This window comes from Squalius cephalus, assembly GCF_949319135.1.
Source record: "Squalius cephalus genome assembly, chromosome: 16".
NCBI lineage: Eukaryota > Metazoa > Chordata > Actinopteri > Cypriniformes > Leuciscidae > Squalius > Squalius cephalus.
Window position 1 is genome coordinate 30,496,381 of NC_137137.1, and position 15,936 is coordinate 30,512,316.

Sequence of the window (15,936 nt, forward strand, 5' to 3'; positions counted from 1 at the left end):
AAGAGGGCCACATTTTTAGCCCAAATTAAGCTGAATAACAAATACATAATGATACCGTGTCAGAATGTATTGGTGATTTGACATTTCATTGGCCCCGTTTACAAAATGTGCAGAGCGGTGGTTCCCCAGGACCAGAGTTTAGATCCACTGATGCAGGGTATGACAAAATCCTATCACAACACAAGTGGTAACAGGAGATGCATTGGAGAAGCATATAAATAATACCAGGTAAAAACGGCAATACGCCTTGGCTCAGTGCTTGTGATCAGATCACTGATCTTAATACTGGAAGGAAACAAGGCCATTTAAACATTCAAGTAGGCCAGGGGTGTCCAATCCTGCTCCTGGAGGGCCATCTTCCAGCTGAGTTTAACTCCAACACCAAGCTGAGAACTAGACTTTGCAGCACATTGACCCTCTAGGAGCAGGATTGGACCCCTGAAGTAAACAGAAGCTCCCGTGTAAGGGATAGAAGTGCTTATTTTGCCCTGACAATACCCTGTGATGGCCAACATAGAGCAGAGGTGTCCAATCCTGTTCCTGGAGGGCCAATGTTGTCCTGCAGAGTTTAGCTCCAACCTGCCAGAACACACTTGCCTGGAAGTTTCTAGGCTGCATTTAACTCCACTTTTAGACATACAATTGCAAACTTTCCTAAGCACTTCCCATGGGGGAAACTCCACAGCTATTTTGAAGTGCCTTCAACTTCGTCAAGTGGACGAGGGAAGTTTATTTGGACAGACTCTCGACCCGATTTTAGCCGAGGGAGCGAGTCTACTCAATACGTACACTTCAGGCAGATCTATAGACCACAAATGCAACATGATTGTGACATCACAGCAGCTCCACACCCCACACAGCTCTAGTGCATGATATTGGAGTTATTTTGACAATTAACCGCATAATACTTGTAGCTAACTTAAGCTGATTGTTATAGTTTATTGTATTGAATTTTCATTTGTGTAATTTTTTATATTTTTTCCAACAGCCCAAGCATGCATATAGGATGGTGCAGAATGGTGCTTAAAACAAATTCATAATGTAAATAATGTAAATATTGAATCAACTCCATTGCAGATTTTAAGTGATCAAGGGTTTAGGGCGTTTCATTTAAACACATTGCAAGGGTTTACGAGGGCACTCGTGCAACATAAGCAATGATGTATTGTACATCCTTGTGAACGAGATGGAGGAAAGTTAGCGGAAATAATTGGATTTGAACACAGTCCCAGTAATCCTGAAACAACCCTGATTAGTTGGTTTAGGTGTGTTTAATTAGGAGTTGAGCTAAATTCAGAAGGGTAGTGGTCATCCAGTAAGACTGGACACACCTGACGTAGTCGTTTGACAAATCTGTTGAAGCAAATAGTTCCTGTTGACTTGATTCAAACTGAGTTCATAATCAGGGACAAGATGTTATCCTGGCATTCATGTGTGATACTGAGCAGTGTAATCATTAGCACTCCTTGAATTAGCTGTCATCAACTAATTAGTGATGTTTACTAAGACTATTGCTGAAATGAAACCTCTTCCAGTTCCTGCCCCATATATGCCACGTAAATGAATGATACCTCAAATCCTGCTGCTAATTGAGAAGTGTGCTTTACTATTACAGACATGATTTTTCTATAGCTGACAATAAAAATAGTGCTCAGTAGACATTGAATTAAGGACCCAAGGCATATAATTACGAAATAAAATGTTATTTGATAATGCTACTGTGATTTTATTTTGACCTTGTGTTGTTTGTACATTTTTTGTATTGAAATAATAGCTTTTACAGCGATTATTTCTACGTTACATCTGATTAAACAAAAGCCTGTCTGTCTACATCTTTTTTTTTCTGATGAAAACCAACAGCACATAATAAATAATGGGATCTTACAGCCTGAGATCGTCCTGCACATCCCGTCCTGTATCTGGTGTCCATGTTCAATATTGGTCTAAATGTAAAGAATGCAATGTCACTGTTTTTCTGTAGGTCTGGTTGGTACCAGGTTTCACTTCCTGTGGTTGACCTCTACCCATCTTCCCGTCTTTACCTCTATATATTTCCCACCGCATGCCTTATATTTTAAAAGATACACACACACACATCATGTATAAACTACACCTCCACCCCACCCCCGACCAGCATCTTCACAAATTAATAATTCAGAACACAGATAATCAGTCAATAACGTTCTTTCATATACAACTAAATAATTCACTCATCCATAGAGGACATCTGCATTAATGTGAGTATGTGTGTGCGCATTATTGGTGAGGCAGGTTTTGTGTGTGAGAGCAGCTCTATCTATGTATGTATGTATGTATGTGTTTATGAAGCTATGAATACACTGTATCCCATTATAAACAAATGTAGTGGCTCTAAATAGTTCGTTCAGAGAAAAGGTCTTACATAATTTGCATATGCCACGTGGTTTGATATTTTGTTATCCAAAGAGATATGTGTGGCTTGAGTGTCAAATGACATTTTGGGGACACTGTACAACAGTAAATTGGGGATGTCCTGGATTTTGAACCCATAAACTTGTGCTACATGCACACAGAAATATAAGCTTTTTAAAAAAACTGAACCAAATCAAGCAGTATTTTGCACCTAATATAACCAAATTAGCTTTATTTATGTATATTATGCCATGCTCAGGGAATCGGGATCAGTGAACACTGTGTAGGGACTCTGTCAATTGGAACACAGCTCATTTCATGGAGCTCTCTCCTAGTAAGCAGATTAACTAAATCAGGTATGTTAGATACGGGAGACTTACAAAATATGCAGAGTGTGGACCAGAATGAATTGGGCAACCACTGGTATAGGGTAGAGGTTTTTAACTGTCCTGCAAAGTCTATATCCGAACTGCTTCAGCACAACTGAATTTCACACCAATGTGATTTCCAAGTGATCCTGAAGAGCTTGATCAGCTGGTTCAGGTGTATTTGATGAGGGTTGTAGCTAAACTCTGCAGGTCAGTGGGTCCCCAGGAGCAGGGTTATAGAGCCCCAATTGCGACCCTGGATCACAAAACCAGTCAAATGTTGCACAGGTGTATTTGTGGAAATAGCCAACAATACATTGTATGGATCAAAATTAACGATTTTTCTTTTATGCCAAAGATATTAAGTAAAGATCATGTTCCATGAAGATATTTTGTAAATTTCGTACCGTAAATATATAAAACATTTATTTTTGTGAGTGAATGCAGCACAATCGTGAACATAAACGGACAACTTTAAAGGAGATTTTCTCAATGTTTCGATTTTTTTGCACCCTCAGATTCCAGATCTTCAAATAGTTGTATCTCGACCAAATAATGTCCTATCCTAACAAACCAATCAACAATAGAAAGCTTATTTATTCAGCTTTCATGTGATGTATAAATCTCAATATCCAAAAATTTACCCTTGTGACTGGTTTTGTGGTCCAGAATTTCTCTTTGTAAACACTTCCAAAGCATGAGGATGTGAAGGGTCAGTTGTTAAAATGACCACAGCGATACAACAGCAGTTTAACTTTTTGATGATAGCTTCTTAAATCTCTGTGAGGTCTAAATAGGATTTAAAAAACGCTTATCCAATAAAGATGGGACAGTAGTACCCACTTTATTTGGACCAACTTGCGGTAACACTTTATTTTACAGTGTCCTTGTTACATATGTTACATGTACTTACCATATTAATAACAGTAAATTATGCATAATTACATGCAACTAACCCTCAACCAAATCCTAATCCTATACCCTAACAACTATAGTAAGTACATGTAGTTACTTATTATTACTCAGTACTTACATGTATAATTACACCGTAACAATGACACCTTAAAATAAAGTGTAACCCAACTTGCTCCTCAGAATCACAAACTGTAAGTATGAATAATTATTGATGTATATATTTTCTACCGGGTGTTCAAAATACGTCTAACCGGCTAACTCATGTTACTACTGTCTTACTGAAATACTTCTGCTAATCAGCTGTGGGCCTCTATTACCTAAAACTGTGTCTATTAATGCAGATTGTCTGTTGTTCTTACTACTTTGAGTAAAGATAAAGGATGGAGCAAGATTTGTTTTACAGACTGATGTGGAACATCAGTCATTCACAGCTAACATATGCACTGGTATTGATACAGTTAATGATACAGTTCCCACACTGTAATAAATTAGGAATATACACATCGGTTTATTGATGGACATACACTTGTTAATGCTGATGGTGAGGAATTACAGGTGCAACATCTCATAATGTACAACAAACTGAGTATGTATCACTGAGAAACATCCTGCTCAAGTCGTCCTTGCGATGGAGGTTCAGGTTGAATAACTAGTCTGTCAATGATTTATCATCGGACTTGCGCTTGAATGAGCTTTAGGAAGCCTCCAGAGCTGAAATTCATGGTGCACTCAAGTCCTCCTGGGAAGTTCGTATTTACGGGTTGGGAAATCATGTTTACGACGTCATTTTCATCGGAGCAAGATGGCGGTGTACCTTCTCTTAAATAACTACACAAAAATACAGCAAGGTTTTTGAAATCTACTTCTAGAAAATGAAGAACAAAGAATGTGGATCAGGTGTGTTTTGCTTTTTAATATTTTTAAGTCATTTATGAAGCCACTAAACTTTTTCATTACATATTATATTGTTATATTACAATGCTAATATATTTTGTGCATGGAATACTTTAAATTAAAAAGCCTGACAATTTCACTGCTAAATACCTAAATATTGTTGTTTTCCGCCGTGTTTCTCAATGACACACCCCAACTCGTAAAGATCGGGGCTTAAAGAAAATCCCGACCTTACCACTCGTATTTACGACTTTGTGGTGGCGGTTCATGAGTGTTTAAGAATCTTTTTGACATAACTTGAACGCACCGTTTATGGTAATGGACATTCCGTTTCCAACACACACTGTAAGCGGTGGACCAATCACAACAGACTGTGCTTATCTGGCCAATCAGAGCAGAGTAAGCTCTTGGAAAGAAGGGGTTTTAAGACAATGAATTTTCGGACGAGTCGTTTGTGAATCTTTGAAAAATGTGGTGATGTGCAATTAGAAAACGAAAGGGTTTTTTGACCTTTGATGCATGTACATCTGTCATAGGAGACCTCCAAAACAAAATTAGGAACCTTTAAAATAACATAATAGGGGCACTTTAAAGACCTCTGGCCAAATGCAAACCTAAAATTTAGAAAATTAACAACTTTTGCATTCAAATGTGCATTTTGGAAAGCCCTAAGAGCTTGCCTTCATCAAGTGAGCTCCAAATCGCCACATTTTTTGACAATTGTCTTGCTCCCTCCAGAGTTCACTTCAACGGCTCTGCCCCTCAGAGTGAGAAGGGCATGGGAATTCTCACTTCCAATTGGAATTCACAAATAAATTGGGGGCTCGTGCGGGATTTATATCCCACAACCTCTCACTCCTAAAGTGAGAACAATGCCCTAGTGTTTCCCAACACTGTTCCTGGAGACACACCAACAGTACGCATTTTAGATGTCTCCTTTATTTGACCCATTCATTTCAGATCTCAGAATCTCTACTAATGAGCCAATGAGTAAAATCAGGTGTGTGTGATTATGAAGATACCTTGCCCCTACTTTCTGAGAATTAATTTGCGTTGTGACAGTCTAAATACGTGAGTGATGGCGTAGACAATCTTTGCAGCATTCCTTTTTTAAGTGTTACACTTATACTTGACTTGACTAAATACTTGACTAATGGTGAAACACATGGTTATGTTGGCTTAATGCTGTATTCATTTGTCCTAAGAATGAGATATTTCCACAATTGCTCTGGTTTTATTTATGTAGTGGAGCAACAACCTAAGCCATACAAACTCTGTTTTGCAAATGATAGCAATGTGTGTGATTGTTCTTTGTATGAAAAGGGTATCTTTTGGCATAGATGGCTTACACACACACACACACAATATGCAAGCAAGAAAGAGTGAGAAAGAGAGAGAGAAAAGGGCTTTTACAACCTCAGTCTCATGAAAAACATTGATAAAGATCTGCACAATGAATGAGTTACATGAAAGCCAATGAATGGTTTTTAAATGAATAGTCAGGAGAGCATCAGATTGTGTTGACATATGCATGTCAAATGTATTGGTGTGGTTAATTAGGGGTCTGACGTGAATACAGCTGTCGACGAGGGCCAGCTGGGATTGAGTCTTTTGTTTCTGCATGGTGGAAAATGAAGGGATGCTGAAAATAAAGAGGAAGTGATGGAGCTGAAAAGACGGGAGCTTTCGTTTGGAATGCCGGCTGTGGATTAGCATTCTTCCGCTGCTTAAGACATGCGTCTCCTGCTCCCACTTACTCATTCACTCTTTTCTCTCTTTCCTGTCTGACCATCCACTTGTCCACAGTGTTCCGGGTTCAAAACAAGATAAGCTTTATGGGCAGCATTTGTGGCATGTTGTCGTGCCTCAGTTTGTAAAAACAAGCTAAAATAGCATTTGCAATAATGAACAAAAGGCATTTAGAAGCATTTAAAAACATTAATGTGAAGCTTGTCATTTTGTTAAAGCACTCACATTCATTCTTCCATACAAAACGTGTTATTTGATATGTGTTTTGATATGTATTTGCTGTAAAGCTATCCCAGTCAACATTTGGGGCTCTTTCTGCACAGATGAACTTCCACTATGTAATTATGTAAAGATGGTTTTCCACTATGTAAAATAAGTGTCAGAGTTTTGTTCTGTTTTGTCTTTGTTTTCATTGTGTTCACCTTCATCTTCAGTTGATCCAGCTTTCCCATGTGTTTCTTAATTTCATCTCATTCCCCTGTTGCTCGTTAATTAGCTCCAATTAGTTCCTCGTTTGGTCTTGTATATATACTGCCTGTTTGGTTCAGTTCTTTGTCCTATCTCTTCTATGTTGGATGGATGTTTTCTGAGATTCTCTGCCTGTTGCTTGAGTGTTTGCATTAAAAAACTATTTCCTGGAATGATCCTTCATCGTGTGCTTCACTGATACAGCCATTCTGTGACAGCAAGGTAGGAGAGGCGGTGCTACATTCTGATTATACCCGTGACTATATGTACAATACAACTTGGCTTTTATAAAACGCTTAACACACAATAAATATATTAAGGATTTAAAAAAAATTTTTTAAATAACTTTATTCAGATGTATTAAGCAATTGTCACATCCATCCTCTAGGACCGGGGTTTTCAACCTGGGGTAAGAGGAGTACTAAGGGGTCCGTGGAAAATTTCAGACAAAAAAAAAAAAAAAAAAAAGTAAAATATTAAAATAAAAAAGTGATTAAATCAATAAAAAATATTTGGTAACACTTTATTTTACAGTGTCTTTGTTACATGTAGTTACTATAGTAATAACTATAAATTCTGCATAATTACATGCAACTAACCCTCAACCAAACCCTAATCCTAACCCTATAGTAAGTACATGTAGTTAATATTGCTCAGTACTTAAATGTATAATTACAGTGTAACAAAGACCTTAAAATAAAGTGTAACCAAATATTTATAATAAAAATTAGAAAGAAATAATGTAATGTAATAGAAACTAAATACTTTTGAAATAATTTATAATATTCATTTTCAGTGTTTAAATTGTGATATAGCAGTATTTTAAAGTTTAGAATGTTCCCTCTCGTGAGGATGATCATATTTGGGGGGTGGTGGCATCTAAAAGATTAAAAACCCCTGTTCTATGAGATATAGATACAACACTCATATAACTCATAATGACATGCCACAAATATAAGGATCCGCTGTAGGAGCTGTACAGTGATAACGGTGAATAGACCTTCTGTAGCTCCGCCCCTTTCATCGCTGCACTCGTTGTGTTTGTCTTCCGGTTTGTATTTCCACAGCATGAAGGAAAGATCTTACGGATTTATGAATGAGCTCCTCGGTTTAAAATCTGCCCGGTCTACATACATTTGTTATGACATCCGCTTCAAACATTATGCTCATCATGATAACTTTCGCCAACTCTAAAATAAGTAAATCCACTTTACCAGCTAATTACTCTTTGACAGTAATGTCATAAATATAATGTTTTGTGGAAAATGAGCAACCAGGACTGGAACTGTACATTTCATCAGTTATTTTAATTTCATGTTTGCATGTAAAATGTTTGAGTCTTGTGATAATATTTGGAAACTACATGGAGCAAAATTTGTGAATTTAATTGATTAATTTGACTTAATATTTACTCACAATCCACTAAAATATCTAAAAAAATAAATAAATTGTGCAGTAGGCATATCTATTTGCAAGGCTGTTGGAAGAATTTGGAAACTAGACTAGGCGGAGATGGTCATCGGCCAATCTTTTTGGCATGCTTCTCGGCCAGTTCTCTTGAAATGGCCTAATATCATCTGTTTAAGTGGCCTGGCTGATATCAGTCTATCACCAATTTTAATGTTTATCCTGGTTAGGTGCCTTACTGTAGAGAATTCCATTGCTCTACACATGATTTTTGCTTGTTTTTATAGATGAGAATTATTATGGCAATCAAAACCATACCACAGATACTGACCATTGAGTCTAAGTTGTCTTGTACCTGGACTATTCAAACACATGGTCAATCAGTAAAAATTATAGATGCACCGATGTATCAGGTGACGATATTTATTGATGGTTTTAATTAATTAACTGCGTGAAGGCACTGAGTTGTATAATATCTGTTACATAATCCAATATTTTCTCTGGGTAAAATATTTAAATACTTGCCAAAACAAAATGAACCATCGAATATATGGACTAACTGGTGCCAGCGTGAACAACGCTCAGGACGATTGACGGAACTGTCACTATCCCAACCAGTTCTGCATCGCCATGAAAGCTCATCCATGTGTTTTTAAGCCTTACCAGTTTAAATATTCGATTTGGTACTCGCTGTGTAAGATGTTTTGTGAGTGCACTCATTCAAAGCCCGCGTCCAGAAAGCCGTGTCTCAGGCAGCACGGATTCTTCTTGTGCTTGAACGGACAATATTCACACAGAATTATATCTAAAAGGCCATTTCGGCGAGGATCCTAGTAAACACAGTCGGTTGTGGCTTAACTGAATGTAAATAGTTGAGAAATAAAACACAGGTGTGTATTAGTACTAGATCCATGCAACTCTTAAAGTGACAGCAGCCTAATATTCCTGCTGCGCTGCAGTCTGTTTTAATGTTAACCAAAAAACAAAATAACTTTTGTACGTTTTAAGGATTAATATAGGCCTATATTTAAATTATACAGCAGTGTTATCTTACATTTGATTACTTTATGTACCCGAAAAGCATGGTTTATTTCATAATCATGTTTGTTCTGTTGTATTTATGTTGGTCTGTTGAACGTTATTAAATGGATCATTTATACTAGTTTACAAACTTTATTTGAAATGCTTTTTTTGGGGAGGCAAACATTTAGTCAAGTGCAAAATGAAAATGCGACGGATCAGCTTAACTTAGTTGTTTATTACCCATAATTTCAATCAAAGATTGACAAACATTCAAACAACCAAACTATTTTCTCTACCCCATACATACATACTTTGGCCAACTGCTGACGTCAAACAAACACAAATACAAACAAGCACACTAACACACTGTCGAAATCAAGTTTTACCCTTCTTTTCTCCCAATAGACAAAACTAATAAAATAAATTAAAAAGGCAAAGATTTTCAAAAAAATCATGCACTAATTATACAAATGCAACAAAGAAATATTAACATCTAAATTAAAATACAGAAGCTCTCTCACTTAAAAAGCAAATACAGCCACAAAATGTACTGTGAACACGCGCTCCCACGAATACAATACTGATCTAGCACTGCGACGTCATGGTCCTATCAGGACGCCGCAGGAAGCACGGAGGTGAGCGTTCTCGAGAGAATAAGAGTGATGTTACATTCATTAGATTGCATTGTACTGTGAGGCGTTGATTCTATCCTCAGGGTGAAGTTAGGTGACATTGAGGTTCATCATTCAGTATCAGGATTATAGCTCTTAAAGAGATGTAAAGATGGTGTTTTAGGAAACATGGTCATGACCTTTTCTCTTTAGCACATAACATGTACATTTTGTTTAGCATAACTAATTTAATTCAATGTCTTATTATAGGGACCTAATACATTTACACTTTTTAGATTATGTTTTATTAAAGGTTTCTGTCATTTACTCCACTTCATATCATTGCAAATCTATATGACTTGTTTCTTTTCTGTGGAACACACTATGTAACAAGTTACATCTCAGAAGATCTGGACTAGAGCACACAAATCTGCTTTTATAGTGTTTTTTTTATAGCACCTGGTTACAGTATGCCATCATTGTATGGAAAAGAGCAGTGTCAACATTCTTCACAACATCTCCTTTTGTGTTCCACGGCAGAATGAAAGTCAAACAGGTTTGGAACGACAAGAGGATGATTTCTATGTAACATTACTTAGAGTGCTATAGCTTGAAAAGCAACTATATTCGTCATGGTCTCAAAGGGACCTTTTGCATTATTATGTTATGTTTGCTGTCAGAAAAGTGGTGTGGTTATACTTATTTAGGTAAGTTTTGTGAACAAGTTCTATGAAGAAGTAGGCGATCAGGCGAACACAGGTGACACAACACAGGCAAACGACCGGTGAGTTCAGCTAAAGCCTTACACTAAAGTGAGCCTGGTACGATTTCAGTTAAGAGAGTCTTGGTGGCTGAACTCGGAGTCAGAACTGGGGTCCGGGAGAGCATGGTTATCCTGGAGATAGCCTTCAGGATCGGGGTCGTTCTCGTCGTTGCTTTCCGCACTGTAGTCCACTTCCTCCAGGAACGCTGGCTCATCCTCATCCAACACATATGTGGTGTTACTGCAGAAAACACACAGACACATGGCTGTCATTTCTTATGTCAGCTGAGATGAGTGAGATCTTTTGACAGACACATACAACAGAACAGTTCATTCCCATAAGTCACATACAGCTTACAGCATTTCTATTAACACCGCCTTAATTCGTGAGATTTGGATCTCTTCAGTAAGTGCTGTTTGGGCGGTAAAACTCGATGCCTCGACATTAGGGTGTTGCTGTTACTAAGGTGTTCTGGGTTTCTTTCTAGTCCCTGGGTTCTCGCATCTTTTGACTAATGATCTGTAGTGACTTTTGTAGGTGTTCATGATTACTGGACAAGGACTTTTAAAATGATTATTCACAAAGTAGTAGTTCTAGAAAATTAAGGTAGTGATGTTGAGCAAAATTAGAAAAACAAATATGATATAAATATTGTATTTAAATATACTAGGTGTGTAACGGTACATGTATTCGTCCCGAACCGTACGGGCGTCATGTTTCGGTGCATGTAGTCAGATGAAGAATACAAGCGATCCACACTCCAATCCAGAAGGGGGCGCGCGTGGTAATGCAACGCTGTTTGCTAACTGCCACAACAGAAGAGCAGAAGAAGAGACGATCTATGAACCAACCCAAAACAAGAGTTCAGATGCACGCAAGAGCTTGCTAGAAGCTTATAGACTGAGTATCCATTCATTTTTGTGACGTGCTCCACAAACTTCACGAAAAGGAAACCAGGACGGCAGAAAGCGGCATCCTGTTTGTTTTCTTTATTTTACAAAAGCACAATGTTTTGTTTCTATTGTGAGTGTACACACAAAAACAGACCCTTTACAGTTTCGCATGGTCTTAAGGTCCTTGCACACGGAGTCCGAAAACTTCGTCACGCACATAAAACTTGCACACACAGAGTCAGATGCGTATTAATTAATCTGTTGCTCTAACTGTTGCTCTGTCTTCGTCAACAACACGAGCTTTTGCACCACCTGCTGGTGAAGACGACTAACAGCAGATGGAGAGTACGCTCGGTAATCTACTGCTCTTCCTGCAGTTCATGGATGTCAACGTAATATTTTCTGTCGAATTTGAACCACCGAATTTGTGGAAGCGAATTTTCAAAGCGAAATAAAATGGACCGAAAATTGCCTGTTGAATATTATAGGTTGTATTTTTAAACAGTTTGAATATTTTGGAAGTGAAATATGAAAGGTGAATATGGATTATTGAATTTTTAATAATGAAAATGTGTTTGAAATGTTTTTAATTGAAATATTCACAGCTTAAATATTCAACCATGTTGAATTTCAGCCCATAAAAATGCAAGCCCTAAAAATACAATGCATTAAAATGCAAGCATGGTTAATGCAATGCCTATTTTTTTTCAAGTAATGCAATTCAACAGGCTTTTTGTTTCAAAAACATTTGACATTATTTTACTTCCATATTAGTGCTTAATACACTAAAGGAGTCTGTACTGTAGCATCTACCTCAGGGGGACTAATGCTGCTAGGTGGAACAAACTGTAATTTGCACTACTGTCTGTTCAAAATAAGTGAAAAGAAACATAGCATTGGGGATTTGTTGTACCAAACTCATATCAACCAAGACCAAGGTACGTACCGATCCGTGACTTCCTTGTACCATTACACCCCAAATATATATTTAGTAAGGTAAATGTATATATATTTGGAAACTGACACAATTTTCCTAATTTTGGCTCTGTATACCACCAGAATAGAATTAAAATAAATCAAGATAAAATTAAAGTGCAGACTTTCAGATTTAACGGGTTGAACAAAAATATAATTTTACAGATGATAAGTTCAGAAATTAAAAATTAAAAATGACCAGATATTTCCAGATTTTCCATGATCGTTGGTGCATTGTGGACCAAGAAACCAGATCCCATCCCCAAGTCTCTATGATATTTGGCTCTCTATATATAGCTCGGGACGCCCCTTCAATGTAAGTCTATGGGATTTCCCACCTCTCCTCAACAAGCCACACAATTTGAGGCATCATTCATGTTTGTAGCAAAACAATGCGGGGTGAGTTACGAGCCACAGTTTAATACTTTAGGTTAGGGGGTTGTTCAAATCTCTAACCCTAAGTTTGAGCTATAATAAATGACGGGTCAATACAACAAAACCAACAAACGACTCCTGTAGGGTAGCGGTCGAAAACCTCATGTGGCGGCAGAGGAGGCATTTCTCAGCATCTCTCTCTCTCTCTCTCTCTCTCTCTCTCTCTCTCTCCTAACACAATAACCTTACTAAGAGTGATGATGGTTTTATGGCCCTCTTGTTAAGTAGTTAAATGGTTTAATGTGTGGTCTGGTGGTTTGGCTGGTTTTAGTGGGTTTTTAATGGTTTTAATGGTGTGAGGGGGAAGAAACTGGATCCAAGTGAGACGGGCTGAGGGGAGGGGGGGCAGACTCAAAGTGGATTAGCGGGCGTTTTGATCAGGTGATTAGATGACTATAATGAGCAGAGTGCTTCTCTCTTCACTCAAGTGCGCTGAGCCCCATTTGACTGACATCTCCTCAAGTGGTGCCGGCCATTAGAAGAGGGCTGCAAGATCGTGTGTGTGTGTGTATGTTATTATCCATTACAGAAATACACAAGTTGGGAGGGGCCGAAGTATGTTCCCAAGAAGCTTCTAGAATCTTCTGACATCATGGACATCAGGGCTATTATTGTTCTGAACATTGTGGGCTTCGAGCTGCTTAATGTTGTATTGAAACTTGATATGGCAGCTGTTGCGTCTTCTACGATTTGTGCCGGTTCATGCGGGAGCACAATAACAAGACGTCCCTGAGCTGGATATGGTCGTTGTGCTGGTGTGTGTGTGTGTTTACCTGGTGATGTTGGGGATGCTGCGTGTGTCTATCAAGTCATTCTCCATGTCCAGTAGATGGGAGTTGTGGTTGTGGAGCTCCAATGGGGACGTGAAGCGTCTTAGCCTGAGCAGAGCCAAACAAAACTGAGCGCCCATTTCCTCCAATTCATTTGTCCCGATCTGGAGACCCTGCAAACACACACACACACACACAGATCCCATGTTACAAGCACTTTTTTGTACAGTTTTAGTTTGCAAAATGACATCTGGTTCACATTCATTAACTGTGTGTGTCACGTCTGTGATTTCATGTACTGATACAGACAGCATTGGGTTCCTTAGATTTTACTAAAACGGGAGTGTGTATTGTCTGTGTGTGAGACACGACGAATTATATAAATAAAGCATTATGTATATAAAATTAAGGGAAGGAATTAATTTTATTAATTGCATAAACAGACATACATAAATCCCCTAGAATATCTAGGCAGGAGCTGGGGGAGGTGGAGGGGTTCAGAGTAAATGAAGGACTAGCTTACAGCAAACAATGAACCACAATATTTAAATGTAGAGCAAGCAATCTCATTGGCTGCAGGATCATCAGAGACCAATCCGCTTTGTTCGGCTCTCTAGATAAACCTCAGGAGTCGGGACCAACCTTCAATGTAACTTAAGTTAAGCTCAGCATCTAGTATTTGTGGCATAATGTCATTTACACAAAACATTATTTTAACTTGTCCCTCCTTTTCTTTAATAAAAACAATTTAATAAAAAAATCCAAGATTAGTCAGGCACTTACCATGGAATTGGGGGCCAAATTCTGGAAGGCTTGTATGCAGAAATGTGAAGCTTATGATATTATAAAATCACTTAGATTAATTCTTCTATTAAATCTTGTGCATTATTTGAGCTGTAAATTTGCAATATCAATTTTATTGATGTTGTAGGATTTAGGAGCTATGTTGCCATGGCAATAAAGTTGTAGAATTGTAAACAACTTCACTCATAAAAGGTATACAAGTGATTTTGTCACAGTAAAATCAAGTCAACAAGCATATTGTTTATGTCTTGTGCGGTTGTGCCAATACACAGAGTATTTAAATATTTATGAATTGGCCCTATTCACTTCTATTGTAAGTGCCTCACTGTAACCCACAGCTTTTTTTTTTTTTTTTTTATAAAGAGAAGGCAGGACAAATATTAAAATACATTTTTGTGGAAATCAACATTTTGCAAGAATTTGCTGGTGATTGAGCTTAACTTGTATTGAACACAGAAGTCAACAAATTTATTTTTTTTTCACCTGGAAAGTCAGGCAAGGTAAAAAATCTCTAAAACAAAATTATTCAATTATTATAAATTATCAAAGCTATTATAGAAGCTTGTTTCCGCAACGGAAAAAATAAAGGTAATTGTGACTACTTATCCCACAATTCAGACGTTTTTTTCCCCTCACAATTGTGAGTTTATATCTTGCAATTTTTTAAATTTTTCCCACAGAATTCTGTTTTTGTTTTGCAATGGAATAAAGAAATAAAAAAGGTAATTGCAACTTTTATTTCACAATTCTGCCTTTTTTTGCAATTGCATACAGTATATCTCACAATTCAGACTTTTTTTCAGACTTTTTTCAGAAACAATTAAGATTCAATATTAAATAAGCAGTTTATAAACAATATTTTTTTAAAATTCCTAAAATGTGTTTTAATAAAAATCATATTTGGAATAATCGGATGTGTCTGTGGAACTAAAACAGTGTGTGCATTAATCATGCACACAGGTGGTTTTTATCAGTCTTCCTGGAAGCAAAGTATCATGTTTACAATGCACTGGGATGATACACTGAGCGGTTCAAGGGAAGAACTAATCATTGGATTGGAACTTGTGATTAATGGCATCAGATCTTTAAAAGGGTTTTGTTTGAGTCACTTAGAAGCAAGTAAACTACACATCAGCTTTGTTTTCTGGGTTTTGTCTGTGAAGAAAACAGCACTTACTGTATTGCTTTGGGCAGAAATTCACAATATTTACACACAATTTTCTGTTGTCTTCTGTACTGTACTTCTGTACTTCTGTACTGTTCACAGAAAACAAGCCAGAATAAGCCAGTATTAAATTGGGTAACACTTTATTTTACAGTGTCCTTGTTACATACGTTACATGTACTTACCATAGTAATAACAGTAAATTAGGCATAATTACATGCAACTAACCCTCAACCAAACCCTAATCCTAACCCTATAGTAAGTACATGTAGTTACTTACTATTACTCAGTACTTAAATATATA

The 15,936-nt window shown here is 37.4% G+C and overlaps 1 protein-coding gene across 4 annotated transcripts in view; it reads right to left on the reverse strand.

The window, feature by feature from the left end:
* Nucleotides 1-9,430: 9,430 nt before the first annotated feature.
* agtpbp1 (ATP/GTP binding carboxypeptidase 1) overlaps nt 9,431-15,936 on the reverse strand; it is a 47,270-nt gene continuing 40,764 nt past the window's right edge. For all 4 annotated transcript variants that reach the window (XM_079896477.1, XM_079896478.1, XM_079896476.1 and 1 more), the window contains 2 exons: nt 13,667-13,836; nt 9,431-10,830 (listed from right to left, as the gene is read on the reverse strand). In XM_079896477.1, the coding sequence (XP_079752603.1) occupies nt 10,656-10,830; nt 13,667-13,836 (345 nt within the window). In that variant the 3' untranslated portion in view covers nt 9,431-10,655. The remainder of the gene's footprint in view (nt 10,831-13,666; nt 13,837-15,936) is intronic.